General features: G+C 40.1%; 1 protein-coding gene across 1 annotated transcript in view; it reads left to right on the top strand.

Moving 5' to 3' along the window:
• Positions 1–2,289: 2,289 nt before the first annotated feature.
• LOC103524084 (putative oxidoreductase GLYR1 homolog) overlaps positions 2,290–12,852 on the top strand; it is a gene marked incomplete at its 3' end in the record, with an annotated part of 24,585 nt that continues 14,022 nt past the window's right edge. The window contains 7 exon segments of the mRNA XM_026833259.1: positions 2,290–2,392; positions 2,984–3,050; positions 3,606–3,708; positions 3,791–3,874; positions 7,437–7,490; positions 7,722–7,790; positions 8,234–8,434. Of these exon segments, the coding sequence (XP_026689060.1) occupies positions 2,290–2,392; positions 2,984–3,050; positions 3,606–3,708; positions 3,791–3,874; positions 7,437–7,490; positions 7,722–7,790; positions 8,234–8,434 (681 nt within the window).

The raw sequence follows: 12,852 nt of genomic DNA, 5'->3' as shown, positions 1-12,852 counted from the left end.
GCTAATGAATAGAAGCATTAACCATAGTACCGACCCTCGCTGAAAATGAAGAAATTGAGTTGAGTATTTTTACTTTGCTTATATAGAAAGGAAAGTAATGTAATCGGGTCAAAATTTCGATGGTCAGTTTTTAGTGCCAAAACACGTTTTGAGGTCCCTAGAGCCTAAATACAAAGTTCAGCCATTGGTCCGTGTGTGTGTCTGTCTGTGTGTGTGTCTGTCTGTAAACAAAATATCTCGAGAACGGTAGAGAGACTTGAAATTTGGCATGCAGATGAAGACCGGTGTAACGCTTGGCGGCATTTTACTGCTTTTTGGCGGTTTTCGGTGTAATTTAACAATATCTCGGGAACGGTATAAGCTAGAGACTTGAAATTTGGTATGTAGTTCACAAATGTGACAAGGATGCAACACAAAACGTTTGGTTGAGATAGTTGCTGCGCTTGGCGGTATTTTGACTGCTTTTGGACAGATTTCGACCGTTTTTTGGCGGTTTTCAGCTATAACGACAAAACGGTTAGAGATATTGTAAAAGTTAGGGTAAAAGAACACTCAAATAAGCATCATTCAATAGGATAAGGAAAGTCGTGTGATGTTCACACCAGATTTTTTTTATGCACGGGTTGATGGTTGCGGCGGGGTTGATAGTACCTACAGAATCAAGATTATGTCAATAGTCCTTGTGGTTTTACCCTTCATTCGGCGTTAAGCTACCCACCTCACCCAGCTTCAGTGGGACCAGGAAAAGCCAGCAATATGAGACTGTTCAAATGGTCGCCCATCCAGATACATATTAATCACGCGAAACGTTACTTAACTTTAGTGATCCATTTGGATCTGGTGCGTTTAACGTGCTACCGCCGCTGGTTTACTTAAAACGAACGTGAGTAATTTCAAATTGGCGCCATATAAATCTTATTGATAACATTTCAAACTGGCGCCACAAGATTTGTCTTGAAGCAACCCTAGCGTACATTTGAAGAACTAATCATAAGCGTGAACATAGCAACATATTTATCAGGGGAACAGAATTGGCAGTGTTTCTCAAACTATTGCGATCCCATCTCCCCACCTCTTAATATGGGTGATTGAAAGGGGACACGTTGCCTTCACCTTGATCCCCATTCATTATTCCTCATAAATAATATTAAGGTAAGTGAGGTGGAGGTTGGTGGTTCGAGTCCGGGTCTAGTCATGAAATTTAGCATACCGCGTATGTTAAAGCAGAGGTGAACCAGCGTCGATAGCACGTTGAACGCACCAGTTCCCAAAGAATCACTAATGTTAAGCAACGTTGTGCGTGGTTAGTGTCCGGATGGGTGACCATCTGGGCAATCTACGTCCTGCTGTCTTTTCCCGGGCACACTCGGGCTTCGTGAGGTTAATGTAAGGAGAAGGGACAAAATACTTCCCCTTTAGGTGCTGGGTCAACACAAGAACACCGTTGAAATGTTTGCTATCGAACAATACAAGTTCAAACTATTGTGTTAAGGCAAACAGGGAGAAGAACAGCTAACCCCTAACCAGACTAGCTAGCTGGCAGTTCTTCAAAGGGTTCTCTCTGCTTTTAAAGACCAAGCACAAGTCCTCACGATGGTTGACTGCGGTTCAAGACGAGCCGGCCACTTTAACATGGCTAGAGCTAGAGACCGTCACCCCGGTGTATAGCAGATACAAAAAGATATGTTTATTCTGCTATCGCCATTCGGGGAAAGCTAAAGCCGCTAAAACAACAACATTATGTTAAGCCCGTTCCCACTTGTTGTTCGTGTCATGTGTAGTGGGTACACTCTCATTTAAATTACATTGTCTACAGGACATAAAAAAAAGTCGGATGAATCTCACAACACGTGGGAACGGGCCTTTGACAAGCAAGTTTGCAACCACTGGACCGGACCAATCCTGTTTCCCTCTCTATATCTATTGATTTTCTCCCCCCCAGGAGCATGTTCTGAAACCCCCCGTGGTCCCCTATGTCATTGTGCCGATGGTTTCATGTTGGCACCTAGAAGACTTCTGGAATACTAGGAGACATTCAGAGTCCTCTACTGGTACTGATTATGCTGAGATACAAGACAACCCCAAACTACCTCTACTCTAGACTGACTATGTTACCTATAACCTAACCACTTGGGCCTACAGTCCGTGTTACCTACAATCTAGCGATGTTCCCTTTATTGTAAACCGATGTTGTAAATAGAAAAGTCAAAGTCCTCTCTTTTTACTCGGATTTCCAACACATGGTATGCTTGATTTTGTCAAGATATCAACGAGTGTGCTATCGAATCTATGTGCGCACAGAACTGTGTTAATGTGAGAGGATCCTATGAATGTACTTGTGTACAGCCGGAGTTCCTATTGCGACCTGACCACACGTCTTGCAAAGCTGTTGGTATGTTTAATGAGTGTTTTCCTATTCCGATAAAATATATTTGAGTACCTATAATCAAAATTACCAAAAACCTCATATCATGCAAAAAAACTAAAGCCAGCCTAGTTAGCTTGGAAGGTAGCGCATCTGCCTTGTAAGCGCTAGGTTGCGGGTTCGAATTCCGCACGGGGTGAACTTTATCCCAAACAGATAAGGATCGTTCTCTGAACAGCTAGATTTCTCATATTCTGTCCTCGTTCTCTTTTCGACTCCAGGACATTGAGACCTTCTTTAGGTATTCCCTCTAACAAACCTCTAAAGAAGGGGGGAGGGAGAGAATTGATAAAAATCTAAAAGTTTGAACTCGGGTTCAACATTGTTTCCTCTTTCCTCGTATGTATCTATTCATTTATTTTCTCTTTTGTATTACTCCTATTCTGTCCTCGTTCTCTTTTCGACTCCAGGACATTGAGACCTTCTTTAGGTATTCCCTCTAACAAACCTCTAAAGAAGGGGGAGGGAGAGTATTGATAAGAATCTAAAAGTTTGAACTCGGGTTCAACATTTTTTCCTCTTTCCTCGGTGTGCTGTTCATTATTGGTCTCATTCTAGTGGTGCTCTCCATATCTGCAGTCTATCATTTGTGTCTCAGGAAACGAGTGGCCAACCTTGTACCCAAGTAAGTGAATGACATATCTGGCCAGTGATCCATGGAAAACGTCACTTATTACATTTCACACTTCTCACTTTCTTGGGGAGAAAAAGCTAAAATGAGGAAATGAGGGTGTGACCATTTTTCCGCACGCGGAGTGACAATTTCTTTGTACAGTCATAGTCAGGTTGACTAGTATTTAGGTTTAGGCAGTCACTTTGGTCTATTGAGTTGTAAGATTTAGCTCGGTGATTTTGCATTTATTTCGACACGCAATGATAAACCATAAATGAATTTTTTGCATTGGATTTTGGACTCAATCGGGCCTTTTGGGGCCTCCTTCAGACAATTTCTCCGCGTGAGTGTCTATAGTTTGCTGAACCATTGCAGCATGTTCCGTGATATTCAATGTAGGTACCTAATACACAAAAAGCCCAAACTGAGGCTTAGGTGTAGGGGCTGAACAGCCCCAAAGGATGGGTTAAGCTTGTACGAACCTATAGGTGTTTACAAAATAATTTTGAATGTAGATGTCTACGAGTACCAAGCATTGACTTATGACTCACCTATGATTTATTTCAGGATTCACTTCAGGAATCCCGTATTCAATGGAGGATACTCAGAGAGTAACTTAAGGAATGTTCCTATGAGTCAGAACTTTTATTCTCCTGCCTCTCCTACTATGGTCTTACCTAATATTTATGAAAATGTAGTAAGTTATTATTATAAATTTCATTGGTCTGGCTGGGGGACTTAACAGGGAGTAGACCAAATCAAACAAATCTGTCTCATTCAAGGAGGCTTGTGCTGCTATTGAGGATTACATTGCCAACCGTGGTGAAAATGATGAGGTAAGATGGATCCTTGAATTACTTTTATTATCGTTATTCTTACATAGTTTTATTTGATAGTCATGCAGTTGCCAAGGATTCATAGCCAAGGCATTATGGTCCAAACAGAAGTGACAAAATGATTAAGTTGGAAGGAAACATTTAGTAAGGGTAGGGCAGAAAACATTTAGTACTTAACATTAAACATCTTTTACCTACCAATGCCTTACTCTTTATTTCTGGAAAAATAACATTAGTAGGTACATACTTATACTGTCAATTTTTGTATGAGGCTCTAGAAATTGCAGTGTTAACAAGATTTGACTTCTGAAGTTTTGTAGAAAAAAAAGAGTGTAATTTATTTGGCCTCTTTTTTTTTTTAAATTTTATAATTTTGGGGGAAGGGGGGGATAAGCCTCAGGTACTGACATGACAAGCCAGTGAATATTAGGCCAGCAAATTTTTTAACACCACCATCACTGATGCTGAAGATGTCATATTTTTTTTTTTTTTGAAACACTTCTCCACATCTGCATCATTTTCCCCTACATTAGTTTTGCACTCAGCATCTACATCCTCTCTCTTAAGCCAAGATGTTGAAGATGTCACTCAGGAGTAGCATCTTGTTCTGGCATCTGGTTTTTGAGGGTGTTTGTTTTGTCCGCTAGGGTTGTCAAGGCATTCACCCCACTCTTCTTTGTTATTTGTGAAAAAAGTTATCCCCACCCAGATGCTGGGTTAGCTATCACCTGTGAAAGAAAGAAAGTCTGAAAAACCAGAAAAACTAATAAAGGCTTTTTTTTAAAAAATTTTGGTAGCACCTTGTAAGCGCTAGGCTGCGGGTTCAATTCCCACCCAGGACAGATTTTTATCCTGATGAGATAATGTTCGTTCTCGGAACAGCTGGCTTTCTCCTATCCTTTCTTACTTCTCTCTTCAATTTCAGGACATTAAGACCTTAGCAGTTACAGTTCCCTCTATCAAACTTTTTTTTATTTATTTTTAAGAAAATATGACATTAGGCAGGTACCTATTATTTAGAGAAAAAACTTTCAAAATTTTAAAACATTGCAAACATTTTGCAAACACTGCTTCTAAAACCCTTTGTCTATCAGGTGACGAATGATTCAGCTTAACCCTTTGTCTATCAGGTGACGAATGATTCAGCTTAACCCTCTGTCTATCAGGTGACAAATGATTCAGTTTAACCCTTTGTCTATCAGGTGACGAATGATTCAGCTTAACCCTTTGTCTATCAGGTGACAAATGATTCAGCTTAACCCTCTGTCTATCAGGTGACAAATGATTCAGTTTAACCCTTTGTCCATCAGGTGATGAACGATTCAGCTTAACCCTTTGTCTATCAGGTGACAAATGATTCAGCTTAACCCTCTGTCTACCAGGTGATGAATGATTCAGCTTAACCCTTTGTCTATCAGGTGACGAATGATTCAGCTTAACCCTCTGTCTACCAGGTGATGAATGATTCAGCTTAACCCTTTGTTTGTCAGGTGACAAATGATTCTACGACACAGACCACAAGCGTCCAATGTAGCAGTTGTTTCATCGCTACGAAATAAAAACGGCGGTGAAACACTCATCTTTTAAAAACCTTAAAACCTTTATTGCATAACCGTTCTAAATTCTGCTTCTAAAAGGTGACAAATGATTCAGGTTAACCCTTTGTCTATCTATCAGGTGACGAATGATTCAACTTAACCCTTTGTCCATCAGATGACAAATGATTCAGCTTAACCCTCTGTCTGTCAGGTGACGAATGATTCTGTTTAACCCTTTGTCTATCAGGTGAAGAATGATTCAGTTTAACCCTCTGTCTATCAGGTGACGAATGATTCAGCTTAACCTTTTGTCCGTCAGATGACGAATGATTCAGCCTAACCCTTCGTCTACCAGGTGACAAATGATTCAGCTTAACCCTTTGTATATCTATCAGGTGACAAATGATTCAGCTTAACCCTTCGTATATCTATCAGGTGACAAATGATTCAGCTTAACCCTTTGTATATCTATCAGGTGACAAATGATTCAGCTTAACCCTTTGTCTATCTATCAGGTGACGAATGATTCAGCTTAACCCTTTGTCTATCTATCCGGTGACGAATGATTCAGCTTAACCATTTGTCTATCTATCAGGTGACGAATGATTCAACTTAACCCTTTGTCCGTCAGATGACAAATGATTCAGCTTAACCCTCTGTCTGTCAGGTGACGAATGATTCTGTTTAACCCTTTGTCTATCAGGTGACAAATGATTCAGTTTAACCCTCTGTCTATCAGGTGACGAATGATTCAGTTTAACCCTTTGTCTATCAGGTGATGAATGATTCAGGTTAACCCTCTGTCTACCAGGTGACAAATGATTCAGCTTAACCCTTTGTCTATCAGGTGACAAATGATCCGGCTTAACCCTTTGCCTGTCAGGTGATGAATAATTCAGCTTAACCCTTTGTCTATCAGGTGACGAATGATTCAGCGTAACCCTTTGCCAATTCAGTTGAATTTGAACTGTTAACCCCTTACCTCTGTCTACCAGGTGACGAATGATTCAGCTTAAACCTTTGTCTGTCAGGTGACGAATGATTCAGCGTAACCCTATGTCCGTCAGATGACGAATGATTCAGCCTAACCCTTCGTCTACCAGGTGACGAATGATTCAGCTTAACCCTCTGTCTGTCAGGTGACGAATGATTCAGCGTAACCCTTTGTCTCTTAGGTGATGAATGATTCAGCTTAACCCTTTGTCTATCAGATGACGAATGATTTAGTTTAACCCTCTGTCTATCAGGTGACAAATGATTCAGCTTAACCCTTTTTCCGTCAGGTGACGAATGATTCAGTTTAACCATTTGTCTATCAGGTGACAAATGATTCAGCTTAACCCTTTTTCCATCAGATGACGAATGATTCAGCGTAACCCTTTGTCTGTTAGGTGATGAATGATTCAGCTTAACCCTTTGTCTATCAGATGACGAATGATTTAGCCTAACCCTTCGTCTACCAGGTGACGAATGATTCAGCGTAACCCTTTGTCTATCAGGTGACGAATGATTCACTTTAACCCTTTGCCTATCAGGTGACGAATGATTCAATTTAACCCTTTGTCCGTCAGATGACGAATGATTTGTCTATCAGGTGACGAATGATTCAGCTTAACCCTTTGTCTATCAGGTGACGAATGATTCAGCTTAACCCTTTGTCCGTCAGATGACGAATGATTCAGCTTAACCCTTTGTCTATCAGGTGACAAATGATCCAACTTAACCCTTTGCCTGTCAGGTGACGAATAATTCAGCTTAACCCTTTGTCTATCAGGTGACGAATGATTCAGCCTAACCCTTTGTCTATCAGGTGACGAATAATTCAGCTTAACCCTTTGTCTATCAGGTGACGAATGATTCAGCGTAACCCTTTGTCTATCAGGTGACGAATGATTCAGCCTAAACCTTTGTCCGTCAGATGACGAATGATTCAGCTTAACCCTTTGTCTATCAGGTGACGAATGATTCAGCGTAACCCTTTGCCAACTCAGTTGAATTTGAACTGTTAACCCCTTGTTTATCAGGTTGAAAATGAGCCTGAACCTTTCCTGGATGAAGCAGATGCTCTGTTCAATAAGATCAAGGAGGAGTCCAATACACCTGTAGCAGCAGAAAAACCCAAGCCTAAACCCAAATCAGTGAAGAAGGTAAGAAAGAGTCCTAATTGTTTTTTTACTTTTCTGACTTAATTTCTCACTTTTGTTTGTCGCTCTCAGTGTGCTCAACACTACTGTTTTAGTTAACTCTGGAACTCAGCCTGACTCTCTCAGGACTTCTAAAACTTACTACAATTTCTTCTGTTCAATAAGATCAAGGAGGAGTCCAATACACCTGTAGCAGCAGAAAAACCCAAGCCTAAACCCAAATCAGTGAAGAAGGTAAGAGTCCTAATTGTTTTTTTTTACTTCTCTGACTTAATTTCTCACTTTTGTTTGTCGCTCTCAGTGTGCTCAACACTACTGTTTTAGCTAACTCTGGAACTCAGAGAAAACGTCTCAGCCTGACTCCCTCAGGACTTCTAAAACTTACTGCAATATCCTTTATGTGCCCATCTGATGAGAGGCATACTACGGGATGGGCATGCTACGACACACACCACACGAGTCGAATGTAGCAGTTTCATTGCTACAAAACGGCGGTGAAACTCTCATCTTTTTTTTTTCCTTTTTTTTTCAAAGAATTTTTATCAAATTTCATACCAGGCCCTCTCTCCCAAGGTCTGATTGATCCCAAAATCTATGCCACATTTCACGCAACTGATTTGTATTCAGTTGCGTCCTCTACTTTAATCTTATAACTCCCTTGTATCGTTGACTTGCAGGAGTACAACAACACTTCCCGAGGTTCGAGCAAGCGCCTCTCTGAGAACTCATCCAGTGCAGACTCGGTTCTCAATTCCATCAAGAAGAAAAAGCAGAAGCTTCAGGCTTCCTCGTTGAAAGAAAACAGTGGCGCAGATGATAGGCTCTCCTATTCACCCAAAGTAGGACTACTGGCACGTCCCGCTAACACTGACCTACCAGTAAGTTTCTTTTTTGTTCGACTTAATGTCCTATCCAGATTTGGGTTTAAGTTATTTACTTAAAGTCATACCCTGATTTAGGTTCATGTTAAGCTGTATTTTATTATGTAAGTTTTTTGAGTCATCATGCGAAATTTCTCTTTGGACTAGTTTGGACGTAATGGTGCCACCACACCCACTGCCAGTCCAAAGATAAATTTCGTATGATGACTCAAAAAGTCACATTCATCCTAAATAGATACAGCCCCTTGTGTAACGTGTAACTGACTGACTGACTGAAGTACGAGTATAATAAAATACGTTAACACGGCTTTAGTTAGTAGTTCCCCAGGGCTGTCTCCCCTGTTGTGTGTAAATAAATAAAAAAAGGAAAAAGGTAAAAGTCCTTTTTTTTTTTTTTTTTTTTTTTTTTTTTTTCACTTCTCTGACCTAATTTCTCACTTTTGTTTTGTCGCTCTCAGTGTGCTCAACACTACTATTTTAGTTAACTCTGGAACTCAGAGAAAATGTCTCAGCCTGACTCTCTCAGGACTTCCAAAACGTACTGCAATATCCTTTATGTGCCCATCTGATGAGAGGCATACTACGGGTTGGGCATGCTACGACACACACCACACGAGTCGAATGTAGCAGTTTCATTGTTACAAAACGGCGGTGAAACTCTCATCTTTTTTTTTTTCAAAGAATTTATATCAAATTTCATACCAGACTCTCTCTCCCAAGGTCTGATTGATCCCAAAATCTATGCCACATTTCATCTAAATCTATGCCACATTTCATCTAAATCTATGCCACATTTCGTCTAACTGATTTGTATTCAGTTGCGTCCTCTACTTTAATCTTATAACTCCCTTGTATCGTTGACTTGCAGGAGTACAACAACACTTCCCGAGGTTCGAGCAAGCGCCTCTCTGAGAACTCATCCAGTGCAGACTCGGTTCTCAATTCCATCAAGAAGAAAAAGCAGAAGCTTCAGGCTTCCTCGTTGAAAGAAAACAGTGGCGCAGATGATAGGCTCTCCTATTCACCCAAAGTAGGACTACTGGCACGTCCCGCTAACACTGACCTACCAGTAAGTTTGCGGCTCGCCACCCATGGGCGAACTATATATCTTAAAGTCTTAAACAGCTAATGTTCGTTCTTGAAACGGCTTTTTCTCCTATCTTGTTTTCCTTCCTTCTTCGCTTTCGGTACGATATCTTGATCGTTACAGTTGTTTTTGATGACGACCGGTTTAATTTTTCGGCATTGTCAGCTCATATATTGTGAGCTTAAACGAAAAAGACATGGATAACACACACGATAAAGCTATATATCCACCCACACATAGTCGACGCCGTACACTACCTCGACAACATTGATTCACCACTTGGATGGACGGCGTCGACCATGTATGGACACAGCTTTACAGTTAAAATCTTCAAAAAAATGTAGAATTAATGTGAAAAACCATAACGATTTCCCAATTTCCAGGAAACACCTTCACTTGACCTCACCAGCATTAACGAGTCCCTCAAGGATAAGAATATTAACCCATCCAGTCTCAAGTTCAGAAACTATAACTTAATATTTTATTGATTTTGAATGTGAAATGTTGGTTAATTTCTTTGTTCTTGGATTCTTCTATTGTGATAATATAATATTTTCAAGTCATTTACCTACTTATGTGTATTATGTATTAAGAGATTTTAAATTGAATAATAAAGTCTGTACTATTATGATAGATATTTGTACTTTAACGTGAAATCTTGTTTTTCTCTTTTATAAATTAATAGCAGACAATTATTTTCTCACTAGGTTAGGTCTGTATACGACTATACGTAGCTATACAGTACCTATTTACCTACCTGTTTTTAACCTAAGGTGTCCACAGTTCACATAAGTAGGCGTCCAGAAGGGAGCCCCTATCCTCGACCCTAGTCTAGACGCAACCCAAGAGAAAAATATAAACAAACCATGCTAATGAATAGAAGCATTAACCATAGTACCGACCCTCGCAGAAAATGAAGAAATTGAGTTGAGTATTTTTACTTTCCTTATCCTATAGAAAGGAAAGTAATGTAATCGGGTCAAAATTTCGATGGTCAGTTTTTAGTGCCAAAACACGTTTTGAGGTCCCTAGAGCCTAAATACAAAGTTTCAGCCATTGGTCCGTGTGTATGTCTGTCTGTCTGTGTGTCTGTCTGTAAACAAAATTTCGGTGTTGGCGGCATTTTACCGCTTTTTGGCGGTTTTCGGTGTAATTTAACAATATCTCGGGAATGGTATAAGCTAGAGACTTGAAATTTGGTATGTAGTTCACAAATGTGACAAGGATGCAACACAAAACGTTTGGTTGAGATAGTTGCTGCGCTTGGCGGTATTTTGACTGCTTTTGGACAGATTTCGACCGTTTTTTTGGCAGTTTTCAGCTATAGTGACAAAACGGTTAGCGGTTAGAGATATTGTAAAAGTTAGGGTAAAAGAACACTCAAATAAGGATCATTCAATAGGATAAGGAAAGTCGTGTGATGTTAGGGTATATCGAAGTTTAAAAACATCGATGTATCGAACATCGATGTTTTCGTCTCGATGTCCCAACCCTATGTGATGTTCACACCAGATTTTTTTATGCACGGGTTGATGGTTGCGGCGGGGTTGATAGTACCTACAGAATCAAGATTAGGTGTGTCAATAGTCCTTGTGGTTTTACCCTTCATTCGGCGTTAAGCTACCCACCTCAAGTTAACCTCACCCAATCTCAGTGGGACCAGGAAAAGCCAGCAATATGAGACTGTTCAAATGGTCGCCCATCCAGATATTAATCACGCGAAACGTTACTTAACTTTAGTGATCCATTTGGATCTGGTGCGTTTAACGTGCTATAAAACAGTGGCGCAGATGATAGGCTCTCCTATTCACCCAAAGTAGGACTACTGGCACGTCCCGCTAACACTGACCTACCAGTAAGTTTTCTTTTTTGTTCCACTTAATGTCCTATTCAGATTTGGGTTTATGTTAGTTAATTAAGTTACTTAAAGTCATACCCAGATTTAGGTTCATGTTGAGCCGTATTTTATTATGTAAGTTTTTTGAGTCATCATGCGAAATTTCTCTTTGGACTAGTTTGGACGTAATGGCGCCACCACACCCGCTGCCAGTCTAAAGAAAAATTTCGTATGATGACTCAAAAAGTCACATTCATATAATAAAATGCGTTAACACGGCTTTAGTTAGTAGTTCCCCAGGGCTGTCTCGCGATCTTGACTTCCAAGACTACTGAGGACCTTGCTTCAACCGCGGAGTGTCCTCAGGCTAAACTGCTAAGTCAGCAGTAAGACAATGGTTTGATATTTCACGAGACAACGACAGGTGGCGAGTTGAGTGACACGGGTACATGAGGGGTTAACACCGAAGTCAGTAAGCAATGGTAGGTATATGAGTTCAGTGAATAAGCAACAAATATTTGCAATGTGTTATAGACACGTGTTTGTACATGATGAACAGTTGATTACAGGGTGGTGTGCAAGTGTATGGTCCTCCTGTATACTATTAAGCATCTCGTTCTGGCATCTGGTTTTTGAGGGTGTGTTTTGTCCCCTATGGTTGTCAAGGCATTCACCCCACTCTTCTTTGTTATTTGTGAAAAAAGTAATCCCCACCCAGATGCTGGGTGATGCTATCACTTGTAAAAGAAAGAAAGTCTGAAAAACCAGAAAAAGTAATAAAGGCTTTTTTTTAATTTTGGTAGCACCTTGTAAGCGCTAGGCTGTGGGTTCAATTCCCACCCAGGACGGATTTTTATCCTGATGAGATAATGTTCGTTCTCGGAACAGCTGGATTTCTCCTATCCTTTCTTACTTCTCTCTTCAATTTCAGGACATTAAGACCTTAGCAGTTACAGTTCCCTCTATCAAACCTTTTTTTTTCATTTATTTTTAAAAAGTTATGACATTAGGCAGGTACCTATTATTTAGAGAAAAAACTTTCAAAATTTTAAAACACTGCATAACCGTTCTAAATTCTGCTTCTAAAAGGTGACAAATGATTCAGCTTAACCCTTTGTCTATCTATCAGGTGACGAATGATTCAACTTAACCCTTTGTCCGTCAGATGACAAATGATTCAGCTTAACCCTCTGTCTGTCAGGTGACAAATGATTCTGTTTAACCCTTTGTCTATCAGGTGACGAATGATTCAGTTTAACCCTCTGTCTATCAGGTGACGAATGATTCAGTTTAACCCTTTGTCTATCAGGTGATGAATGATTCAGGTTAACCCTCTGTCTACCAGGTGACAAATGATTCAGCTTAACCCTTTGTATATCTATCAGGTGACAAATGATTCAGCTTAACCCTTTGTATATCTATCAGGTGACAAATGATTCAGCTTAACCCTTTGTATATCTATCAGGTGACAAATGATTCAGCTTAACCCTT

The sequence above is a fragment of the Diaphorina citri genome, unplaced genomic scaffold, assembly GCF_000475195.1.
Source record: "Diaphorina citri unplaced genomic scaffold, Diaci psyllid genome assembly version 1.1 scaffold87, whole genome shotgun sequence".
NCBI lineage: Eukaryota > Metazoa > Arthropoda > Insecta > Hemiptera > Psyllidae > Diaphorina > Diaphorina citri.
This window is presented reverse-complemented; position numbering and strand designations above follow the sequence as displayed.